Here is a 23,958-nt window from a genome sequence, read left to right as displayed (position 1 = left end):
TTTGTGATCGCTCGGGATGCTGAACTTCAGACATATAACGCAACGATCACTTTGGTAAAATCTGTGCCCAGAATAGTTTTGTATGTAGGAAATCGCGCCTGGTGTTTTCTATCGTGGTACTGGCAAAAGAAGCTATGGACTACTGCTATGAGTTCTGCTATGATTACAACAGATGGTTTTGTTCGGCCAATATCAAAAAATATTACACCATACATTTTATTTGACAGATTGGGTTACATGTCCTGACAAATTAATGATAGACTTAAAGTTAACCTCACCTGATCTTCATGTACAGTTGTCATGAGTTTCATAATAAGTTTACCGGATTCTGACAATTTGTCCTCTGGGTTTGCCATCCTTTTTTATTTACGGCACTGGCTAGGCTCACACCTCCACTCCAGTGTCACTGAGGCCTTTTGAACATGAAAATACTCAGCTTTAAGTCGCTTCGTCAGTCTCTTTGTGCTATACAATCATTTTCAAGCTTCACGACAATTGTAACGTTTTTATATAATTAAACTTATTGAAAACTATTATATATAAAAATTAAAAAGTATTTTTTTTCTTTTTTGGCCGCCAAGTATAAATGAAAAATAAACTTCATAACTATCAAATTTAAGTTGACGTTATTAACCAAGAGTACTCTCTTAATACCAAGGCAGAAAGATTTCTCATTCTACTTACAAATAATTAGAAGAAAGTTATTCTGACGAAGAACATTTTACTGTGTTTCAATTGAAAAAGGTTTATTTATTTTCTGTATGCATATTTTTCATTTTAGAAAAATTATTTTAATAATGTTCAATGCTCTAAAAGATTAATAATCCAAGTGCAATTTCACATTTTTTATGCGAAACGAGAGCGAAAGGAGTCAAACACATAACAAAAATAATTGATAAAGAAAGCGAGAGGACGTACGTTTTCTAGGGGATAGTTACACGCTAACTTTATTTTAAAATAGATCCACATCTTCAACTTTCAAAAAATTTAAACAAACTTGAATTTCACTTACATTGGATACTGTTTATCGTTTAAACATGAATAAAATTAACATGACATTACTACAGAAAGTTAGCTGCTTACGAAATATGACTACGAATAAAACGAGCGACCGGCCTTGAAATGCTTGTGTTTTTTTAAAGAATAGTTTAGCTCGCTGTAGTATATATTTGCTGCTCGTTGTCTGGTCTATTGTTATGCAAGATGCAGGCATTCAGTAGTTACCGTTTTTGTGGATTTTTCATCATATGTTCTTGCATTACGTATGTGGCGATTGGACAGTTGTACGATGTAAGTAGAAGCTATTTTTTTAATTTAGATTATTTTATAGATCGAGTTTTTCAGGGTTATTTTTAGGTGGTCCTTATTATGGAGCAGAAATTGGGTATTTATTCGCTGTTTATCTTTCAATTTCTATTTATCTTATTTATATTTGTATTCATTAAATTCTTATCTTTAATCATATAAATTTAAACTGATTTAAACAAGTTAAATTGCTAATTTTTAATTGACTGTTAAACATTTATATTTTGATACTGCAGAATGTATGGATGAGATATTAGATTAGATATTATGTTGCATACTTCTTCCTTTTCGATTTGAATAATTTAGTTTTAACTTATGATCTTGAACGTCCTTTCTTTTAAGAATACAAAGTGGGTTACATAACACTGAAATAAAATCTATACGAATGCACCTTGACGAATACGAACTGTAATAACACGAACACGAAATTACATTTGAAATTTAAATTTATACATCTGGCCGGGAATCAATATGACCGTACAAGTCCGTAATTTCTGACGATGTATCTGTTTAACAGCATTTCATGAAAACATAAATCCTAAAGCAAAGTGTTTCCAATTCTTAAATTTGTATCCTTTCAGAGAAAAAAAATGTTATTTAATAACTTTACAGGAAAACCCAAATCTAATGGAAAGGGTTTTCATTTCACAATTTTTTATCCTTTTAGAAAAAAAATAACTGTCAGTCATGATATATGGTTCATGAGGCTCTAGTGAAAATTTGTGATATGAGGGACTAGAAATAATTATCCGTTTTTCATACCATTTTATGTTGATATTTTACTATTTACTTATGTGCAAAAATTTCAGATATTCAATATCCTTTAGAATAATCATTTTTATGGTGCAAAATGACCTGAAAATGAAAAATTTTAACGCTAAATCAAGCTAAGAGTAGCACCTTAATACCAATTTCCAATTAAATATCGAGTATATTTCTTCATCTGTTTCATAGTTTTCCGTTTAAAGTGCCTCATTTTATTTTTGTATGAATTCCATTTTTTTATTATCTTAGGCTTTTGTGCCAATTTAATCATTAAAAAAATACCGGTAAAGACCATATTGTATATGTATATCAATAAATCGTAAAGGGAAATTGTATTTAATGATCTTACTCAGACTAGCAATTCCCGCAGCCGAGGTTCGCAGACCTTATGCTCTTTTCGCTAAAATTTGCATTAAGGAGAGTTATGATGAGGGAATTCCTGTTTCAAAATATTTAGTATACTGATAATATAATAAATGTCATAGTAAAGAAGATTTTGATATTTTTAAGAAACAAGGTAACAAGGTTACTTTGTTGATTAAAAAAGCTTAGAATTTTTGATAATGCCATTGAAAAGAACAAGGACTTAAAGTTTGTATGGAAAAGTCTGCAAACTGAAAAGAAGTTTCTTACATCAATCAAATTAAACGAATAACACTTCCGTCTAAAATTTAAAGACATATGATGGAGTAATTTATTATGAATTAGAAGTTATCACTGAACTGAACATTTGATCAATATTTCATAACCAAAACGTCTTTTTTGTGAAAGTAAAAAAGGGATACATTGCTAGACACTCGCCTATTTCAATATTCCTTGAAATAAAGTGAATTATTTCAAAATCGAACACACATAAATGTAAAGGCCTTAATGGTATTGACCCCGCAATATTAAAAAGTTCTTGGGATTCTATTATTTCTTGCATAACATTTATTATAACTAATATTCATATTTGTATTTTACCAATCAGGTTACCGTTAACTAGCATTGCAATTTACAGAAAGATTTAACTTATATAAATAATTGGTATATTCTCAATAATATGTTCTTGCACCCAATTAAAACATTAAAATTGGATCTTCAAAACAGGTGAAGAAAATCCATCTTCTACTGAAAGTAAATGTTACAACCCAAGAAAATAATACAATTCTGAAAATATGAAGTGGGACGACAGTTTGTCGATATGAAAGTTATTGGGAATTTATGTAGATAATATATTAAAAACAGGAGCTATCAAATAGACACTTTTTGCAAAAAAAAAACTAAATGCAAAAATTGCCCACTACAAACAAATCACCTTCTTCCTTACTGACGAAGTAAAGAAAATAAAAAAAACAACGCGTACAATCTTTCAGCGCTTTATTTTGTTGTACAGTACGAGGAAAGGGCATAGTGTCGTACATAAATTAAGTGAATTCAATCCAAACAAAATAGAGCTGCCAAAATAGTACTTAACCGACCGATACGTTCACCTGGCTGTAACTGAATTTTAAGGGTGAAATACCACACATTAATTATGGTGTTTAAAGCTTTAATCAAATCTGGCACTGTTATATATGAGTGAAATATTTTACAATAAATAACATATTTTACACTCAATTGCTCATAAGTATGTTATACTAAGTTAATGGCTTAAAACAAAAACAAATAAATGTAAAATATTTTATTCATGTAAATAAATAAATGTTTAGATTAAAAAAAACTATCGCCTTACTATCTCTTTGTATGAAAACCAGTCCATCCTATAAATCCCGTCTAATACCATCCACTTCTAACGTTTTGCATTTCTACAGCAATACCCTGCTGTTGAATATTTCTTCGGGTTTTTTTTTGTGTGTGGTTTTTTTTGAAATTAGAAGTAAACAATTCCGCTGCAGGAAATTAAGCAAACAAATGTAAGCTAAGATCCGGGTCTGGTCTAAATAATCTAAACAATTCGGTCATGTAATTCGTCCGTAGATTTATACTTTAACTTCATTGGTGTAATTCAATTTGAAACGTATTAGATTGAGTGGTGTTTGTAATACAAACTATTCTTTTCTTCAAGAAAATTATTAAAATGTACTTTTAGGAAAATGTTGGGTACAGCATGTTCCATAAGATTTGAAATTCAAAACATGTGTAATAGTTTTGAACTTCCGTTTACCCATGCCGTTGAAGAAGAAAAAAACCCTTTAACGCAGTTTTTCTTAAGGTCTATCTACAAGGATGTTGAAAATTTGCAAAACTATGACGAAAAGATGGAGTGCAAACTGATTTTATTCGGTCTTTACCGCTTAGAATTTGATTGCTTATTTCACCCCTGTGTATAAATTTGAATTCAAAAGGTGATAAACAATAAGATCAAATAAGCATGTGTTGCCGTAGTCAGTTTATCCCGCTACTTGAATTTGGATTTGTCAGCGAGAAGAAAATTAGTGTAAAAAATTAAGGAATACCTGTACTTAAGTACCCATAATAAACAATAATAATTAAAATAATAATATTCTTTATATACGACGTAATTATCATGTACTTAATTTACGCCAATTATCTTTGAATATAGTTTTTTATGACCTTAGACGTAAGTTATCCATATATGCCTAAAAGAAAGTTTCATACAAAAAACGACAACTAGAATTTAAACTTTCTCCATTATTGCTCCACGCCCACATGCGCTATTTGTGTTTAACATTTTTGTGTCTATGGGCCCGATTTTTATTAATTAATCCCTTCGATTTACACCTAAAAATAAATTCGGAAGCAAGAATTCCTTACGATTTTTATTATGTAAAGTCATATACTGGTATCCCCTTCACAGCAAGTCATATCAAAACAAATTTCACGCGAAGGCAGTATAAAATACACTTAAATGCGGTGATTTATTTCTTACATTTGTATTTTCAACAGTAAATTACTAATTATTTTGTAGGACATAGAGGGTTATGTATGTATTTAATTTTTATTGCTGTACTTGAATTCGAGCTATAGATAGATGACCTAGCTTAACATTGCGAATGTCCGCAAAATCTATTTATAGAAGTAGTTTTAGTTTTGACCGAAACGCTCATTCGTGTCGCGCTATGGTAATAAATAACGAACTGGAGAAGTTTGCATGAAATAAATGCAAACATATTCAACAATAAATTGCACTCTTTATAACTTTATCGAAAAACATTAAGTAGGCCATTATATACGAATTATTATATCATAGTATTATCATTTTGAAGGTGTCTTTTCCGTAGGTTCTTTCCTGTAAATTAATAGCTCCTTTCTTTTTAACGGCCCTGATTGCACTTCTGACATTGTTTTGCCGTGAATGTTTAAATCGACCCTGATTTCTCGAATTTGTTCGTTTTAACTACTGTTTTGTATGTTCTAAAGAAAATGCATTTTATATTCTTATTTCAAGCAAGCCTACCAAAGTTCATGGTGAACAATGTTTTTCGTCCACCTATTCATCTATGATATACAATTCTGGTAAATTAGAGTGAAACAAGAATCCTTAAAGAAAGCACAACACGGCAAAATTGAAAATGTTGCAGGCTCGGTTTGATTGAGCCTGTTCATGGACGGAACTGTCAAGTGCAAACTACCGTCCACGCCCCCTAGCACCGGCTTAAGCAGAATTCAACATTTAACATGAACTGGTAAAGTTTAGAATTTTGAAACATCCGCAGATGTGTTCAATCCAATTAACCATTGAAAAGTTTAAAAGAATATCTGGTCATCAGATGTCTACTAGTTCATCCTCACATGTAGCATTTCATGCTTGGACGCCATTTGATGCTTTACATCAATGCCTTTCTTATTATATCATGATATTCCATTTGCCGCGAAACATGAAACGGACATTTTGAAAAATGAAGACGATCAGTTTTTGTTCTTATTTACATATGGATTTTTATATTTCTTTCCATCATTAGTTGTTGATATTTGTAGAAAATAAGTAGCATTATAAGTGAAAAAGAAAATGTACATGCTTTGATATTTTTTATCTCATCTAATATTACTGACTACAATAGTGACACAAACAGAACAATGTTGCACTAAGGTCTTGTCACATTACATTTACAAGTCTAGTAAGTCTTGCTTGTACTGGAATTACTTACCTTACCAGGTAGGCATCAGTGAAAGCATATTTTTTCAATTTAATATCTGGCTCCTCTCTCATGGACAGTGCATACGATAAGCATATTTATGCAAATTTGAATGAATTACAAAACATCTGGAATAATATACAATTGCATTTAATTTAAATAGAAAATGATCTGTGCACAGAAATGATTGTTAAGGTATCTGTAATGAGCGCACTTTCGTTTTTGTGCGGAGCTTCTTAATTTCTGCATGGCGGCAACATTTGTACTTGTTGTGGTAAGAAATACAAGAAAATCTTCTTAAGAGAACCTTTTGTTGCTTTTTTTATGCAGGCGTCACACTGTCCCGAATTTGGCATCAGATGGACACACGAATAAGGAAATGTTCAAATTCGGATCTGATCGTAATAACATCGTGCCATTCGTGAGGGCATCTTTTGCCATCGTATGATCCCCGGCTGAATATTACAAGCTCCGGCAGCAACTTCGTGAGCGGTTCCAAAATCTTTGGCATGCCAAAAAATTGCCCGAAGACATTGCGAAGGTTCATTTTCGTGTTGAATTCGTATGTCAATTTTGCCCTTCGTAAGGCCGTCGTGAAGCCATCTTGTCAAATCGTGTAGTCTTCGTCTTTTCTTCGTGTGATCATCGGTGCAATCTGACATTTTAAGCCTCAAGAAGACAATACGAAGTAAACACGAATATTCCCGATAGTCTTAAAAAGGGAACACGACTACGTTAAGCCCCCGCAATACCGTCGTGCCGCCATCGTATTTTGGTAAGATGGGACCACGATGAGGCCGAAGAAAGCAATATTTAGTGGCTCAAGCGTTGCATGTTTATCATGGTGGACACATAAACGGCTAAACCATCTTCCTCATCTGTCACTCTTGCACATCTCTACAGAGACATCAAAAGCTTCAATTATTTGCAATTAATTTACAATTATTTTCAGTTTATTTCCTGCAGAATTACATGCTTTGATGCGTCAACCGAGAAAAAGAAGGCAGCAGCATTGCTACTTTTAAGACACCTTGGAAAACATAATGAAGCCCACAGGCCCACTTTGAGTGGTATGATAAAGTTTTATCAAATATGATAAACAAGATCAACAAGGAAAGGCAACGTTTAATGAACGCAAGCCCCACACAACCAAGCAACACAAGAACCAAGTAACACAAAAGGACCCCCCAGAAAAACGGACAGGGCGCAAGGTATAGCACGAATAGGCTTATCACTTAAATGATACATAAGACGAAATAATGGTAAACGACAAGGAAATCAAAGAAAACAAATAAATGATTGATTTATTAAATAAATAAAACTAGAGGCAAAAAGGAAAATACTTACCGTAGTCGAGAAAACAACAAGGGACGCCGACAAAAGTGTCACCAAAACAATATGAAATAACAAAGACATGCATCTGAGGAACAAAGAGGGGCACCGCCTTGGACCGGTCAGCAGCAAAAGCACTGCTTGGGAGTTTAAACCGGTTAATAGTGCACCAAAAATCACTCTTAGCCCACCATGTTCCTATAAACGAGACGGTGTAAATAAAATGAATCCCCGCCAAGTAAATTTATAACAGTTGTTATGGTTTCAAAAGGCAAAATAAGTAAAACACCAAGATGATTATGTAGATACATATAAAGGAATACCCATATGACCATAACAAAAGTACTCGATAATTTAAAGGGAGACAGAGTAACAAAAAAATCACCTACAAGGGTCTGAAGAATCAAGGCAGAAGACGAACATCAAGGCAATTCAGTCCCAAAGGGCATTAAGAACTATCCATCATAGAGTTTCCGACCTAGTCCGTCAGATGTAATCAAAAGAGGAAAGGACCAACTGTTAAAGTGTTGAACACTATACATGCGGTATATCTAAAAAGTAGAGTCAAAACCTCTTTTGGTTAAACGTTTAATAATTTTAGTAAAGGCAACAATAACCAAAGATCTTGCGAAGTTTGTAAATAACATCTCCGTTAAAATAATTTTTGAATCACTACTGAATTTTGAGATTAAATCAAAGTTACGATTGTTAAATTTTATAAAATATCTACGTTATTTATAATAGCGGTAGCCCTGTTTGAGTAGCTTGCTAGTAATGAAACTATTTAGCTTGTTAAAATCCTTCACGTTGCTAAAAGCTCTAGCGAGTCTAATTTACTGAGATGCATATACCCCGTCAGATGTTGCATGCGGTACGTCTCCATCTAAATGTGTATAGTTTACTATACCATAATCAAAGTCGGCACTTTTATCACAGATTTTTGTGTGAATAGAATTGTTTTTGATAGTAACATGAAGAGCCAAAATAAAGTTTAAACGTAGTTTAATTAGCTCCCAATACTATCTGCAACTGAAATTTGCCGCGGTTGGCCTTGGGTTGTATACCACCCGGAGGTGAAGGTCACTTGACGCCTTCGTAACCACGTACGAAGGCATCGTACTCAAAATACGACGTCGGGTACCTATCTTGTGACCTTCGCGTGTCCTGCTGGTAAACTACTTTGTACAAAATTGCATCTTTGAGGTGACTTCGTGTGTGTATCGGATGCGATCGCGTGACCTTCGGTAGGAATCGTGTGTGGCTCGGATGCGATCGCGTGACCTTCTGTAGGAATCGTACTTGTTTCGGCTGTTGAGAGACTGTCGACCAATTTCGGGGCTATCTTCGCACGAAATTAAAAATTTCATATTCGTATTTCCATCTGGTGTCAATTTCGGGACAGTGTGACGCCTGCATTAGAAAATAAAGACACCGTAACTTTTTCAATCGATGCAGTGCTTTCATGAGCTGAAGGAATTTTGATTTTATTTGTAATTTTATATAGATTTTATTTGGCGAAGCAGCCGAGTTCGACATTATTAGTTATTTAAAAATTAACTCCACCATAATTTGCCGACGAATTAGGGGCCTTTTATATTTATGGTAATTTAGTATTTGAAAGGAAGTCAAAATACTACTATCACATTTTGCTACTTTTATGATAAATCATTTCAAATTTTACGTTACATTTGAATTATTCCTTTTCATTTAACCAATTCCATGCTCCCAAGCATCTATTTAGGCAGTCTTACGTCTCAAATGACCAGAAAAAAATAACAACACTGAAAAAGGTTAAAGTCTTTAAGGTTGATAGGTTAAATAAGTGTCGCTTATATTTTATAGTTCTTATCATAATATTAAACACAAGAACATTTAATATTTCAGGTACCGAGAATTTATTCTATCAACATCCAGACTGACATTCAGTTCCGGTTTGCCACAACTCTTATCTCAAGCCGAGTAGCCAATCCAGCTAACTATTCACAAGAGACGGTATTTGATGTCATCCTTCCAGGGGAAGCTTTTATTTCAAACTTCACTCTGTATGTTTATCTGATTAAGTGTATTGAATTTACTTTATTCAGTAGTTCATAAAAAAGTAATTTGATTGAGTCTGTACATGAGAGATAATAAAAGGTGCAACCTTTCTCATGCTCCCTTGCATCAGCTTAAGTTGTATTGAATCGTTAACGCTAAAAGTTTTCGGATCAACGATCTCAAAGGACCAGAAAAGAATAGATTTATAAACAAATTGTCTTATCTAATGGTACCGAGCAGCTTCCTTCAGAAAAGTGGTCAACTTAGTCAGTGTTTACTCATTTCAGAACACTGTCCATTTGTTTTATGGTAAGAATGTATCTAGCTGTTTAATGACGGGTCTATAAGGTCAAGCACATTTCTCTGTAAGAGAGGACTCACGGGTTTCTATATGTCTTTTTATAAGACGGGACTTGGAAAAAGTTTTCGAGGTTCAGGTTTGTGTACAAGTACATGTATCTCTGGACCAAACTTTCAGGTTGTTTTTCATTTTCCAAAACTACTCTACATCGGACAAAGAATAACCAAAAAGTATATTCCTTTATCATGTTGTGTTTTTCAATTTTAACGTTTTCCTTCATCGATAAAAAAAAATTCAAATTGTATATTTGTAGGCTTTTTGAACTCAGATGAGCTCCTTAAATATCGACTTCAATATTTGTTCAAAATTATGGATGTTTGAATACACAATGTACTTTCAAATAATGATAATAATACTTTGTATATCATATAAGCAGTTTTGCAATTGATTAATTATTTTTTTAAAAGTTTTGATAATTTTATTTACCAGGGAGATTGATGGCACTATCTATCCAGGAATTGTGAAAGACAAAGATGAGGCCAAGAAGGAGTATGAAAAAGCAAAGAAAAAAGGAAAGACGACAGGGCTTGTCAGTCAAAAGTAACAATTGCAAATATATAACTGCCGCTTCGTTTAAATCTTTTCGTTGCCGCTGATGAACTTATAGTAAAGAGATGAGATAATCATGACATGGAATTACATCAAAGATTTAGCATTAAGTTTTGCATAAAATAAATCAAATCGAGGCTAGTAGATAATTTTCTAGTATAGACTCGGTAGGGGCTGTTGTCATTTTTTTATTTTCGGAATACCGTTAACGTATATCTTAACACGATTCATATACTAGTTGTATTCTTGTTTCTAACAATTCAATTTGTGTTCAAATGTTATTTTAATTTTTCAGAAAATATTATCTAAAAACTGTTTCTTGACAAAAACACAATATGTAAACGTTATGAAGACCTGGCGGGATTGTAATAGTTGATACCTGATCGACATTTGTTTTGTTAAATAAATCCATATCTTCAAAACATTTGCCGTCTTTTTCAATTAAGCAACAAGCATAAAAGTCCATATGACACGCTTCTACTTGTTACTCAGATGTGTGTCAATTGCGTTTGGCATTTCTAAATGGCTATTTTCCTCTTTAATAAAGATGAAATGTATCAGCTTGATTAAGTATTTCTTTCATATACTTGATATAAAGTGTTATGAAGAGCTTTGTCGTTTTTAACTAATACCACTTGGTACAGAAACATGGTGATATTTTGTTTCAAGTAAATGTAATTAAAATTAAAGTCATTTGCGCAATGGTGCGTACTTTCCAGTACACTCAGTTTATTCATCTTTAAGGTCTGAATGTTGAAGATGCATTCGACAAAGTTTATAATATATTTCAGACCAAGAGACACCAGAACATTCAAGGTCAAGGTCTCAGTCGCAGCTTTTAGCAAATCTTCCTTCAACCTAACCTATCAGGAACTTCTAAAGCGAGTTAAAGGGGTTTACGAGCACAAAGTATTTATAAACCCAGGCTACCCTGTTGACGATATTAAGGTATACTCTAGGCAGCATCAATAACAGTGTAACCTTATCTACTCGTATAACAACAAATTAATAAAGTACTTGGGATTATGAATTTATTGAAGTCCATGGAGTTTTATGCTTCAGACTATCCGTAAATAATTTGGTTTTGCGGTTCATAACCAAGCTGTTGGAGACAGATTAATATTGTATCTTTTTCCAATCTTTTTTATTTTTTTTTCATCCATAATTATAATGTTTGCTTCTCTCCATTTTGTTTTCATTACAGATAAGCGTTGCCATTCAAGAATCACGTGATTTAACACGCCTGACAGTTCCACCAATCAAATCACTGAATGAATTATTAACGGATGATGAAGACTTTACAGGTACAAAGGAAAATTATTTTAAGTGAGACAATTCAGTTTTGAAAGAAAATCTGAATGATTTCGCAGAAAATTGATTTAAAATATTACCGTCCATAAACTGTTTGTCTAATTTTGATAATTTTGATGTTTAATTTGTTTTTGCAATATTCTGATAACCAGTTAGTCAAATAGGCTAAATATACCGTTGCTATAACCAAAGGACGGTTACGTAAAGAAATATATGTTTACGTTTTTATGCTTTAGTATAGTGTATAGTAAGTTCACTCCTTAACCTTTTACCCCATGAGCATATTGTGAAAAATGGCCGTTTTCATTGAAAAGCCTCCTGTAACAGGTTCAAACTCCTAGGAAACTATGAAAAATGCTTCAATACTGATGAAACTTGGCACAAATGTTTACTCGACCATAGCCTCCCTTTGTAACAGCATGCTTAATCGCAAATTTACTGTTACCATGGCAACGGGGGACGTCTCAAAATTGCCAAAAATCACTATTTTGGATTGTTTTGTCCATCAAAACTGATTTCAAAGTGCTGCAACTTCTCAATGAATTGAGATAGAGTAAAAGGCTTTTCAGCGTCGGTTACTAGTTACCCTAAGATCGACCTAAGGCCATTTTTAGCAGGTCACAAATCCAAAATTTTCTTGGCGATGAGGGGGACTCCGCCCCCTTCAACCCCCCCCCCAAACACAAGGGGGCACATCCCCCTTCTAGCAACCCCCTGGTGTAACATTTGGATTGGGGGACGGCGCCGGAAAAGTGGTCACATTTTTTAACAACATTTCTCAAACAAAAAATAGTGTTTTGGGCCTAAATAGGGCATTTTTTCACTGTTTGAGGCCTCAAAAAGGGGGTGCAAAAAGCCGTCGAAACACGCTTATATCAGGGAAAAGGTTAAAGCAGCATCCCGTTAGCTGATATGAGAAAATCTACCGACACATCAATATTCTAAAATCAACATTCAATTACATGTATATAAAGTAGCTGAAAAATCAAAATTTGGTAACGTTCAAAATTTATTATTTTTGCTGGTTTGAAATCAAACAACATTTTTTTCTTGCATCGGGCTTTTCATTCTTTTTTATACTTAGGAATTATTTCATCTGGGTTATTTCTAGTTCCCTGTGATGGTAGAGGTCAATATTTGGATCCGTGATCCGTGACGCATGGGATCCGGGGTCGTTTTAAACAAGGAAACAATAATTTTTTTGGGGTTTAATATTTGTAATCATTTGTGGCACTCAAAAGTTATAAGTAATGATTAATATCAAATTTAATGACAAGTATATCGATTTAAACTTTAGTTTGAAATATTATTAGAGCTTTACCAACCTCCATGGTAGCTAAAATTGAAATATTATCCCATAAACCACTGTTGACCATCTTGAATAAATCATATTTTCTATAAATATAGGCTTCTGTGTTTTTAACGTGATCGAACACATTTTATTATTGTTGTTGTTGTTTTTTGTTTTTTTGTTTGTTTTTTTTTGTTAGCCTTAACCTTTGAAATAAGAGGTCAGTAATAATTGTTTTCACAATTAACATTACTAGACCAGTTTCCTTGAAATTTTATTTCGCTACTTTTCATTTTAATATATGTAAGCGTGTGGCTTTAAACATTTTTACGACGCAATCACAACGCATCAAAGTTATGATTTGTTTGAACGAAAAGTTTCTGAACCCAAAGATTTAGTTGCCAGTAATAATTAATAAATAATCAGAACCAAAAATTGTGTTGCACCTGATCAGGTCGTATTTAATTTCACAATATTTGTAGAAAATGATCTTGCCGTGATAACAAGACCCACAAAAAGAAGCGCATACATTCAATATTCGCCTTCGAGAAATGATCAAAGCACAGAGGGTTTGTCCGGTCAATTTATTGTACAGTACGATATCGACAGGTCACTAAACGGCGGAGACGTTCTGGTAAGTATATGAAAGCTAAACGACGTGACAAGAGCTTATTTATCATGTTATAGTGTACCAATGATAAGTAAACTAGTTTTGTAGCAAAACATATATAATATGTACATGTATATATGACCAAATAAGATCAATTAAACGAGATAAGATTATGACACTGCAACTAATCACATTTGTAAAATGCTTAATATTAAATTGCTTACTAGCATATATGTTATTTTCATTTTTCAAACAGTATTTAGATTAATAATGGAATTGCCTCAAGCTTGATTAAAAAACAAAGTGTCCAAATTATCAGTGTCTCGATTTTAAGCATTGTGAACAATGCTCTACGGTATCAACATCTTATTTCGTTTTTTTTTCCTGCATTTGTACCTGTAGTTGATAGTTGCAACAATTTTATTTAACAACGTGTTTTGGTTATGAAAATTACATGATTTCTCCTATGTGGTATTTTTTCAGGTAGTAAACGGGTATTTCGTGCATTTCTTTGCGCCAGATATTCTAAAAGCAATCCCGAAAGACGTTCTATTTGTGATAGACAGAAGCGGTTCCATGTTTGGTCGTAAAATCGAACAGCTTAAAGTAAGTACCGCGCAAAGATTATCATACAATTTCAGAGGACGAAAATGCAACAGATTAAAGTAGGTAAAGTGTAAAGAATGCTATGCAGTGAGAGAGCATAATACAAGAGCATAGAATAGGTGACGTATAGTGATATTTAAGTCCCCAATTGAATTGCCAAATTTTCGTTCCCAAAATTTTGCTTGCTTGTTCTTTTTTCTTGTCTTTTTTCTTGTTGTTGTTGGTTTTCCTTTTCTGCAACTAGTTCAGCAATAATATTTATATATTTTTTGTATTGAGGACAAAATATCTCTTCGTTTACCTTTTACTACCTTTATGACAAATAATTTTACATTCAGCGCTATTCATTGCCGGTAGAAAAGAATTTATATGCTTTTAATCCATTATAAAATACATACTTTTTTCTTTTAAATAACAATAAATTATATAATATTATTTATTTCTGAGGCATAGTTTCATAATTTTTCTCATTAAAATGTTCAAAAATACATTCTTCAGACTCCATCAAACCGAGTCTGCAATTTTCACTTTGTTTCCAGTTTTTTTTTACATTACTTAGATCTACAGTTCAGCGAGCCATGTTTAAAAATAATTGTATCATCAAGTAAAAAGTTAACTTTTTCAAGTTTATGTTCTATTTCACTTGATTCTTGTTTTTTTGATTGTAAATAACTTTAGTTATAATTTCCTTGAATTATGTACTATGTATCTGTATATAAGTAAAACCCTGTTATACTATATTACAATGACTATATGAATATATTGTATGTATTATTATCTTAACGGTGTCTGTTAATTTTGTTTATTTCTTTCTTATTATTATTTTCTATATTTTGTACATGTCGGATACAAGTTTAAAGCTTATGTTTTGTACTGTTTCCCATAACCGACAATACATAAAGTTTGACTTACTGTCTTACTGTCTTAAGTAAACCCTTCTTAGTCATTTAAAATTACCTGTTTTTCAGAAAAGGGTTTATATCTTTAGATGGGTTAAAAAGGGGGCCCTTTCAAATTTATAAACATTCAAAGCATATCAACAATATAAAAAGGGCATGATCGACGTCACTACAACAAGCTTGTTGAAAGCCAAAGAATTCGTAAACTCAATTCGTTCCTCTGGCGGTAAGTTTTGTTTTATTTTGACTTATCATACTATGTTACTGTATCTGTTGGATCCTTACAAGGGTGATGAGCGTACTTCTGATGGAAAACTTTGAAATACATTTACATTTTCTATTTCAACCTTTGAAAAGTTAAAGTAAAATTTAATTTGCCTCAAAACTTTTTGCATAAAGATTTTTCTACGAAATATTCAAACGAAACTTTATTTAAAAATAGCCTAATTACATGTTTGTAGTTCTTGTTTCATATGCACTAAATTATTGATTCATCCGAAATGTATATCATGTCCCCAAAAGGGGAAAAATCGAATCTGACATCAAAAAAGTTAAAAAAACTGTGAAAACGAATAACCAAAAAGGAAAAAAACTCGTTCTTTAAATCCAATTTGAAAATTATCGAAACATTTAAAATGTTTTTTCTATATGCGACTTTTTTGCATTCGAAATAATTATAATTTTTTTTAACTTTCTTAGATGGTCAAAGAGTACTCAAAAAAAAAAGCTATAAACTGCTTAGTAATTTTGGGGTTTTACAATGTTATTTTTCTTTTGTAAGAATGGAGCTCATTGATTATGGGGCTGATATAAAAAAGCATCTTTGGATGGAAAGATATGCTGAAAGTATCAACGGGGGTCACCGATCACGTTTTTTTGACAGCGGCGGGATCAAAAAAATCACCAGCAAATCTTGAAGAATATAGAACGAAAAAACGAAGGTGAAAATTCTGAAGATGTTTAATATGTTTTATGACATATGACCAACAAACCTTTGTACATATGACTTCATAAAAATGGCCCATTCGCATGCATTGTTTTAAATAGCCTGACATAATGACCTTTATCGTAAAAGTTTCACAGAATCACAGTTAAAGGATACAATAATACATGATATAACAGTTTAATTTTCATTTTTAAACTGTGAGTAAAATGGAAACTAGTATTCTTTTCTGTTGTGTTCTTCAGGTGAAATACCTATATTCAGTTTAGCGTTCGGTAATGATGCAGATTGGAGTTTAATGAAGAAAATTGCCATTCAAAATGGCGGTGTTGCAAGAAAGATATATGAAGACTCGGACTCCGCTTTACAGGTAAGAACATGTTTGCATATTTTGTTTCCTAAAATTATTACACTAAAACTAAGCTTACTCAAAAGCAATACTTACGTATTACAAACTTTGCAAGATAGAAACATACTTAGATGTGATCAACGTTTACATTAAAATAGTCTATAAATGCAACATAACACATCGTGACAGAGCACTATGTGAACGTCAAAAGCTTCAAAAGAAAGTTAGGTTTTTATTTTTTCGTGAACTAGTCTTATTTCGGTTAACGTTTCTGTACCAATTCCAAACGAAACCAAACATTTTAAATGAGCATTTGTGCACATACAATAGCGTATGAATTAACAACTTCATTCATGGCAGCAAATATGCGATAAATTATGTATTTTTAGTGCAGTTCAAATATAAAAGTTCATCAACTTAAAACACGCGACTCCTCTTGCCCCTGTACAATTAAGTTTTGCCATGCAATACAAATGACTGGGTGAAATCGGCCTCATTTATCAGCTTGGCAAAACGATTTTTGCTTTTTTTTCAGTTATCTAGTGAAATGCTAGTCTTTTATAAACCCGTCAATCTGCCAACAACAATGAAAATACAAATAAAAAGTATAAAAGATTAAGCATGTGAAACCGACCCTGTCGCCGGCTTTTGTTCTACGATTTAAATTTCCTCTTAGATCCAAGCAAGTTAAAGATAAGAACTGGCGGTCTATCGAGTATTAACATTTTTATATTCATACAATGTCTAAATATTTTTAATATCTCTATTTCTTTTTTTCTTTTTCCTCCTTTTTTTGAGACTCCAACTGAGTTACTCAGTTTATCTTTTACATTTCTTAATCACAGATAAGCGGATTCTACGACGAACTCTCAGTTACTTTACTAAACAACGTTACTGTCAAATACCTTGGTGATTCTGTTGAAAAGCAAAGCCTGACAGAATCGGAATTTAAGAACTATTTCCGGGGATCTGAACTTGTAGTTGCAGGCAAGCTGACCGACACTGGTGCCCGGACTATCAACATGGAAGTTTTAAGCAACAGCGCTGAAGGTTCTTTAGTTTTGACAGGTGAGTTTAGCAAGTAGTTCAATGTTTTTTCAGTATTTTAAGTGGAATTATGACCATCAAAGTGTAAATTACAAGTTTGTGTTCATTATCACTCAAACAATGAATAACCTTCGTGAATCATGATAAAAAACTATTCAGAAAGTATCTGTAGAGTAAGAGAAAAAGTCTCTTTAAAATTTAGGCATATTTGTATAATATCCTCACAAGTTTGATTGTTGATGTTTGGCCAATGCTCATTACAAAAGTAAATCTTTTTAATGTGTAGCTTATTAAGCTTGAGTTGACAAAGAAACAATAGCGTAGATTCTACTTGATAGAATCTGTAATGTGTTGCTCAACAAAAAACAAAGCCAGCTTGAAAGGGGAAAGGTATAATGGCTTATAAGCAAAACGAGTATTTTGAAGACAATTTTCTCAGAACTTCTTACAAACGTAAAATTCTATTTAAATCAGAGTTCTTACTTTACTTTCTAGAAAAATTAACTTAAAAATTTGGTATTAATTTTCCAGGAGACAAGGACTTAAACTACATTGATGTATCAGAAGCCGGAAATTTAATGGAACTCTCCGATTTCCAAACAATAACTGAAAAAACATGGGCCTACCTTACCATTAAACAATTGCTTAACAGGGCCACAGGAGAACTAAATAAGACAGCTGTTGACATTATGAAGAGTAAAGCTAAAGCACTTTCTCTACAGGTAATTTATTCTCTCTATTTACCGCTTAAGTTGTAAAAACTTAGAGGCTCAAAACTAAGAAAGAGAACATGCTTAAAAAAATTTTGATAAAAGAATCTGAATGTTTATAATGTGTGGATGTTTGTTTTCAATAAACGGAAACCTTAGATGTCTGTCAACACTGAAAATTCAAAAATGCTGCAGACTCAACTTGGTGTCGCGTGTACTTGAGCGTAAATGATTAATGTAAATTATCACCACTAAAGTTTCCTTACCCCAAGTACCAGCTTAACGAAAGGTTAACATTAATTTTATAAAAGATTACGTTGCATTAGTGCAATAACGGAATTAGTCCTGCTAAATTTGATAGCAGTCAATCTGTTATTTCACTAAGTGACGATTTATTTTATTTTGTTCATATGACGGCAGTCATGAAACAGTCAAATAACTCTTTTCTACCTACTTGACAGAGGTTGGGCCCGATAATGATAAAAACAAAACAGGAGTGTAAAGTACATAATCGTTTTTCCTCTTTCTAATGATTTGGAATATCAGTATTTTTTATCATTATGTTCATATGACCATGCTCTACAGCTATGTTCTATATATTCATTTGCATTTGACAACATCGCTTTTGCAGTATGGTTTTGTTACACCTTTGACCTCAATGGTCGTCACAAAGCCGGAATTGGTTCCAAATGAATGGAGACCACCTACAAGTTAGTAACATGCTTATTTATAAGCTTTTATATGTTGATCCATATATTTTGATTCTATACACAAATAATTCTTTATGACATGGTTAAACTGTTTATAAGATCTAATCTTTTTATATATTGCGGTATGGCCAAACTGAATCTGATAATGTTAAAAATAATTGTTTTGACGTTGTTTTTTTTTCAATGTGAATTTTATGTTACAAGGCGCCGTATTGATTTGTTATGGAATACACCCATATTAGGCCATTCTAAATATTAACATGTTTTTTTCTCTCATTTTTTGTCCATATATTGTAATATTAATGCATATAATTCTTTACGGGAAATTATAACATTTTATAGACTTTATATGAAATGTGGTAAGACCAAACCAAATGTGATTCTATAGATAATGATAATTATAACGTTATTTCAATATTTTTAGCGTATTTTTTATGTGTACTGTATTGTAAATTTCGCCGTATTGATTACGGATTACATGCATATAAAGCGAATATGATTAGATACTACAGACATCGTGTTTCGTAAAAAGCTTATTTTCAGTTGGTTTTCAATGTTTACTACTTATAACATTGTTTCAACATAAATTAACATTTGCATTTACGGATATAAATTATCAGCATATGTTTGATAAATGTTATGTATACGTTAATATATGTCTGTAAATAACAAGTATAGAGCTCTAAACTTCCTTCTTTCCATATTCAGCAACCACGACTCCAAAACCGACGACGACGAGAGCCTATCGGCGATATGGAAGTGGAGGCGGTGGATATGGTGGCGGTGGTGGTAAATTATATTTACTAACGTTTCAATATAATCTACTATTACTGCATGGTCATGTTACGCGTGAATAAAATCAAAACTTTGCTGCATAATTATGTAGATAATTACGTAGCATGTGAATGATAGCTACCTTTAAGTTCGTGCATATAATAATTTAACGTATGAGAATAACTTAATTTTACAACATGAATATGCCCGATATGAGTAAAACTAACATTTACTATCTAAAGATGTTACGTATGACTAAAGTCTACCATGATATTATATATATTTGTAATCCTTAAAATTCCAGTGGACGTTGTTTTAGATCGATATAGGAATGTATGTAAAAATGTTTATAGTTTTTGTACATGCAAACTTATAAATTACTATAAAATGTTCATGATTTTCAATGAAGCTGTACATAATTAAAGATGAAATCATAAACTAAAGATTCCTTGACTAAATTGCAAATGTTTCTTGTATTGCTTGCAGCTGAAAATAAAACGTTTGGTATTTAAAGCTTCTACAAACGTTTTGTGAACTAATTTGTTAAGGGACCCTAACCCAGAATTGTCTATAAAATTGATAAAGAAATGTAAAACGTTAATTGTTAGTAAAAGCAGCAACATGTGTTTAAATGTTATAAAAATTAAAATATGATTTATTCTAAATGAAAAAAGCAGACCTGCTCATAGCTTAATATGCACAAAGCATTGAGCTGAAAAACTCGTACACTTCTATCGAAATAGGAAAGATCTCAGATATATGCATATTTAAGGTGTAACGATAAAGTATTGCATTTTCAGGAGGAGACCCTCACTATATGATCCGTATAAAGAATATGGAGCATCCGATCTGCTTTGATGTACAAAGTAAAGACGGAGAAGTACATAATATAATAACTGATCCACGAAATAGTATGTTACTGTAAATTCAATATTTGTTTAGAAAACCACGGATCTTTTCTGGTGATTATATTTATCTACAAACAAAAATAAGAAACCTCGTAAGATCTCATCAGAATTATGCTAATTTCTTTTTATTTTCTCGGAGCATCATTCACGTTACTGATATTCTTTTTTTTTTCTTATATAAGGCCGTGATAATTCATTTGGACATCTATATAATGAGCATTTGAATCTCAACGCTGATTCAGAAAATGTGTGGGGTACATTACTTGTTTACTTACGGTAAATAAGTAATTACTGGTTGGTTATCCAGAAAGTCCGGTTAGATGGACCGATATATCACCAAAATTGTGTTAAAGCAGGCGTACACTCGCCTCAAATTTCTTTTTATTTAGGAATGAAATTTTAAAAATATAATCTCGTAAATGTAATTAATTGTCTAGCAAAATATCAAAAGCGCATGCCAAAAAGTTAGACAATTGAATACAAAATTGTTTAGTTTTGGTAAATATAGTTCACTTGCCACTTAAGATTTTGTTCATTTCATAATATTTTATAAAGTAGGTGAAATTTTACAGACATTATATAAATGTATATAAGAAAAAATGACATATCTTTATATACATATACTTAACATACTTATGACACCAATATTTTCATAGAAATAACAATAAACACACAAATCATAAGTGGGTTGATGGGAACTGATGGTGAACCCAAGACGTACATCGGTGAAGTGTCCATTAAAATGGCACACCACATACTTGTGATTACAACAAGTGCAATCATATTTGATACAAAGGTATTTTTCAGTCTTTCGCATAATGGCTTTTCATTTACTTCTTTAAAAAAGGAAAACATAAACTTTATAACATTTTAATAGTGGTTTAAGACCATCTTAAATGCTTATAACCTGAAGAAAGTAGCGCTAAATGTGAAATAATTTGTCATAAATGTGGCAAAATGTAAATAAGGTAGTATTGTTACTTTCATACAAGACACTTAATCGCTATAACTTTACTCATTGCCAAAAGAAACAGAAAAAAATAAATGGTTCAGGTAATAGACCAACGAATAGCTCTTTGGAAACAATAAAAATTCACCCAAAATAAAAAAGCTTTTGATAAATAAAAATAGAAGCATTTCTAAAGCATAATGGGCCTTTAAGTATAGCTTTAACAACAGTTTTTGCCAAGTAGTTATCGATGGTTCTGACACAAGAATCAATACACTACTTCTCCTTGTACTAAATAACTTTAATGAATTTTATGGTGAACATGTTAAGTTAATAAACGTAAGATAAAACAAAACAAACAAACTGAGAAGTCTAGTGTTTTATCAATTATGTGCTTAGTGTATGTCTTTTCTTGACTAAGACGTTTCCAATACAAAACTAAACTAATTAATGCAATACCAGACGAGTAGTTTAGTGTATTTGTATTTCTTTAATTATAACATAATCAATTCTGTCATTAGTAATGTTTATGGAACTGTTTTTGGTATACTTAAAATATATAAATTAGTTTTCTAAGCTTAGTGAACATGATGGTTTTATCCTTTGTGACAGATGTATAGAAAATGAAACTCTTCACGGATGAGTCAATATTTTAGTTTTTCGAACGCTCCATATTGGAACATAAGATTGATTTGTCTTTGTAGATGTTTCCATGGACAGAAAAGAAGCTAAAACATTTTGGTGGCCACGAATTCGTCTTGTCTGAAGACGGTCTGTTACTAACAATACGGTTCAAGTTTGGAGCGGAAATACTTATCCGACGGCACGTACACAAACCATCTGATACAAGAGCCAATTATTTGAACATCTATGTTAAGCACGAAGATACATTCAGCAAAAGGACAACTGGATTGATTGGTAATTATAAGTTCGTCCCTTACAAACAAAGATTATTTCAGACTTTAAAGCAATCTGATTAAATCATATGCAATTTTAGTGAATTGGTTAATAATGGAAGATTTGTATTTATATTCTTTATATTCCGCAATCCTTTAATTGTAATTCTAACATTTTTAGAGTGTGTCGGAGGCTGCGTACTGTGAACGTTGCCTTTGCTTTGTATTTAGTATCATACAAAACAAAAATACGAAAGAATTATTTATAGAAGTTCTTAGTATGTAAGCTGTATGATCCGATATTACATATCTATATTTAGCAGATGATAAAATGTTCTAGAACAAAGTATTATTGTTATTCATATTTCATATTTTATCGATTAGAATTGTATGAACATTTTTTTTCAAGAAATCTCTTATATGAATACTAGTTCCAAGTGATACATTAATTTTGTAATGTTTTTATCAATATTTGAAAGACTTATTGAAAATGTTGACCGACACATATCCAATACACATTAAGATGTTGATACTTTTTTCATATTTTACAGGTCAGTTTGTCAACGGATTTAAGCATATTTATCTTCGTAAACTGTTCAAAGATAAGAGCGGAGAAACAATGGCTAAACTGCAAGTGAAGGAGGGAGAGAAATTCCCGTCAATAAGGGAAAATGCAGACCATGCAAAGGGTGGAGTAACTCGTCAAAGAATTTCTGCACGTCTTATTCAGCGGTCCGAAATTGTTGAAAAGGGAACAGAAATGTGCTGGATAGTACACAAGAAATTCATAGACTCTCTAATTGGCAGCCGTGAAGCTTTTCTTAAGGACGACTTTATTGACATTGAATAAAGATAACATTTTGTATTCAAATGAATACTCTACAGTGTCAACGACATTCATTTTAACATGAAACGATAACTTACATATGTTCTTGTCATTATAAATGCAAAAAGGAAATGTTACACATTTATCCCAATCACTCTTAGTTGTGTTTAAAGCAGGACTTTGAAGAAAGTTACCCCTTGTGGCTGGAGGATTGCCTCTAATTTGCATAACAGCCACCTTTTATCCCGATTTGTCTTATTATATCTCATAAGCTTAATTTATGTTATATCATGTTTTGATTTTGAATTAAATGGCCATTATGCTTCAAAAATGCTTCTATTTCGATTGATCAAAAGCTTGTTATTTTGTGTGAATTTCTATTGTTTCCAGAGGGAGATATTCGTTGGCCAATTACCTGAACCATTTTTTTCTTCTGTTTCTATTTTGGCAATAAGTACATTTATAGTGATAACGTTTTTTGTATGGAAGTCTAAATACTACTTTGTTTACATTTTGCCACTTTTATGACAAATTATTTCACATGTAGCGCTACTTTCTTCAGGTAACAAGCATCTAACATGTTGTAAAACCATTATTTAAATGTTATTAAGTTTATGTTTTCTCTTTTAAAGAAGTTAGTTTTATTCGTTTCTGAGGCATAATGTGCCTTTTATCATTGTTAATATGAGAGAGCTAAATTT

The 23,958-nt window shown here is 32.1% G+C and overlaps 1 protein-coding gene across 1 annotated transcript; it reads left to right on the top strand.

Annotated features, from left to right (window-relative positions):
- Positions 1-1,081: 1,081 nt before the first annotated feature.
- LOC132725361 (inter-alpha-trypsin inhibitor heavy chain H3-like) lies at positions 1,082-23,325 on the top strand. The gene is made up of 17 exons (XM_060710464.1): positions 1,082-1,290; positions 9,366-9,523; positions 10,309-10,419; positions 11,220-11,376; positions 11,633-11,732; positions 13,513-13,664; positions 14,124-14,246; positions 16,029-16,086; positions 16,334-16,458; positions 17,283-17,505; positions 18,016-18,206; positions 18,826-18,904; positions 19,613-19,693; positions 20,479-20,589; positions 21,243-21,382; positions 22,240-22,453; positions 22,983-23,325. The coding sequence occupies exons 1-17, from the start codon at positions 1,204-1,206 to the stop codon at positions 23,279-23,281; spliced, it is 2,409 nt and encodes an 802-aa protein (XP_060566447.1). The 5' UTR covers positions 1,082-1,203; the 3' UTR covers positions 23,282-23,325.
- Positions 23,326-23,958: the final 633 nt, after the last annotated feature.

This window comes from Ruditapes philippinarum, unplaced genomic scaffold (genome assembly GCF_026571515.1).
Source record: "Ruditapes philippinarum isolate M1 unplaced genomic scaffold, ASM2657151v2 ctg77_1_1_1_1, whole genome shotgun sequence".
NCBI classification, from domain to species: domain Eukaryota; kingdom Metazoa; phylum Mollusca; class Bivalvia; order Venerida; family Veneridae; genus Ruditapes; species Ruditapes philippinarum.
The sequence above is the reverse complement of the archived record's forward strand: the minus strand, read 5'-3'. Positions and strand labels throughout refer to the sequence as shown.

Coding starts and splice junctions, on each gene's coding strand:
- LOC132725361 (XM_060710464.1), top strand. CDS start 1,204: ATGCAGGCATTCAGTAGTTACCGTTTTTGTGGATTTTTCATCATATGT. Junction 18,207..18,825: donor CTAAAGCACTTTCTCTACAG/GTAATTTATTCT, acceptor TCGCTTTTGCAG/TATGGTTTTGTTACACCTTT. Junction 20,590..21,242: donor AATAACTGATCCACGAAATA/GTATGTTACTGT, acceptor ATATTTTCATAG/AAATAACAATAAACACACAA.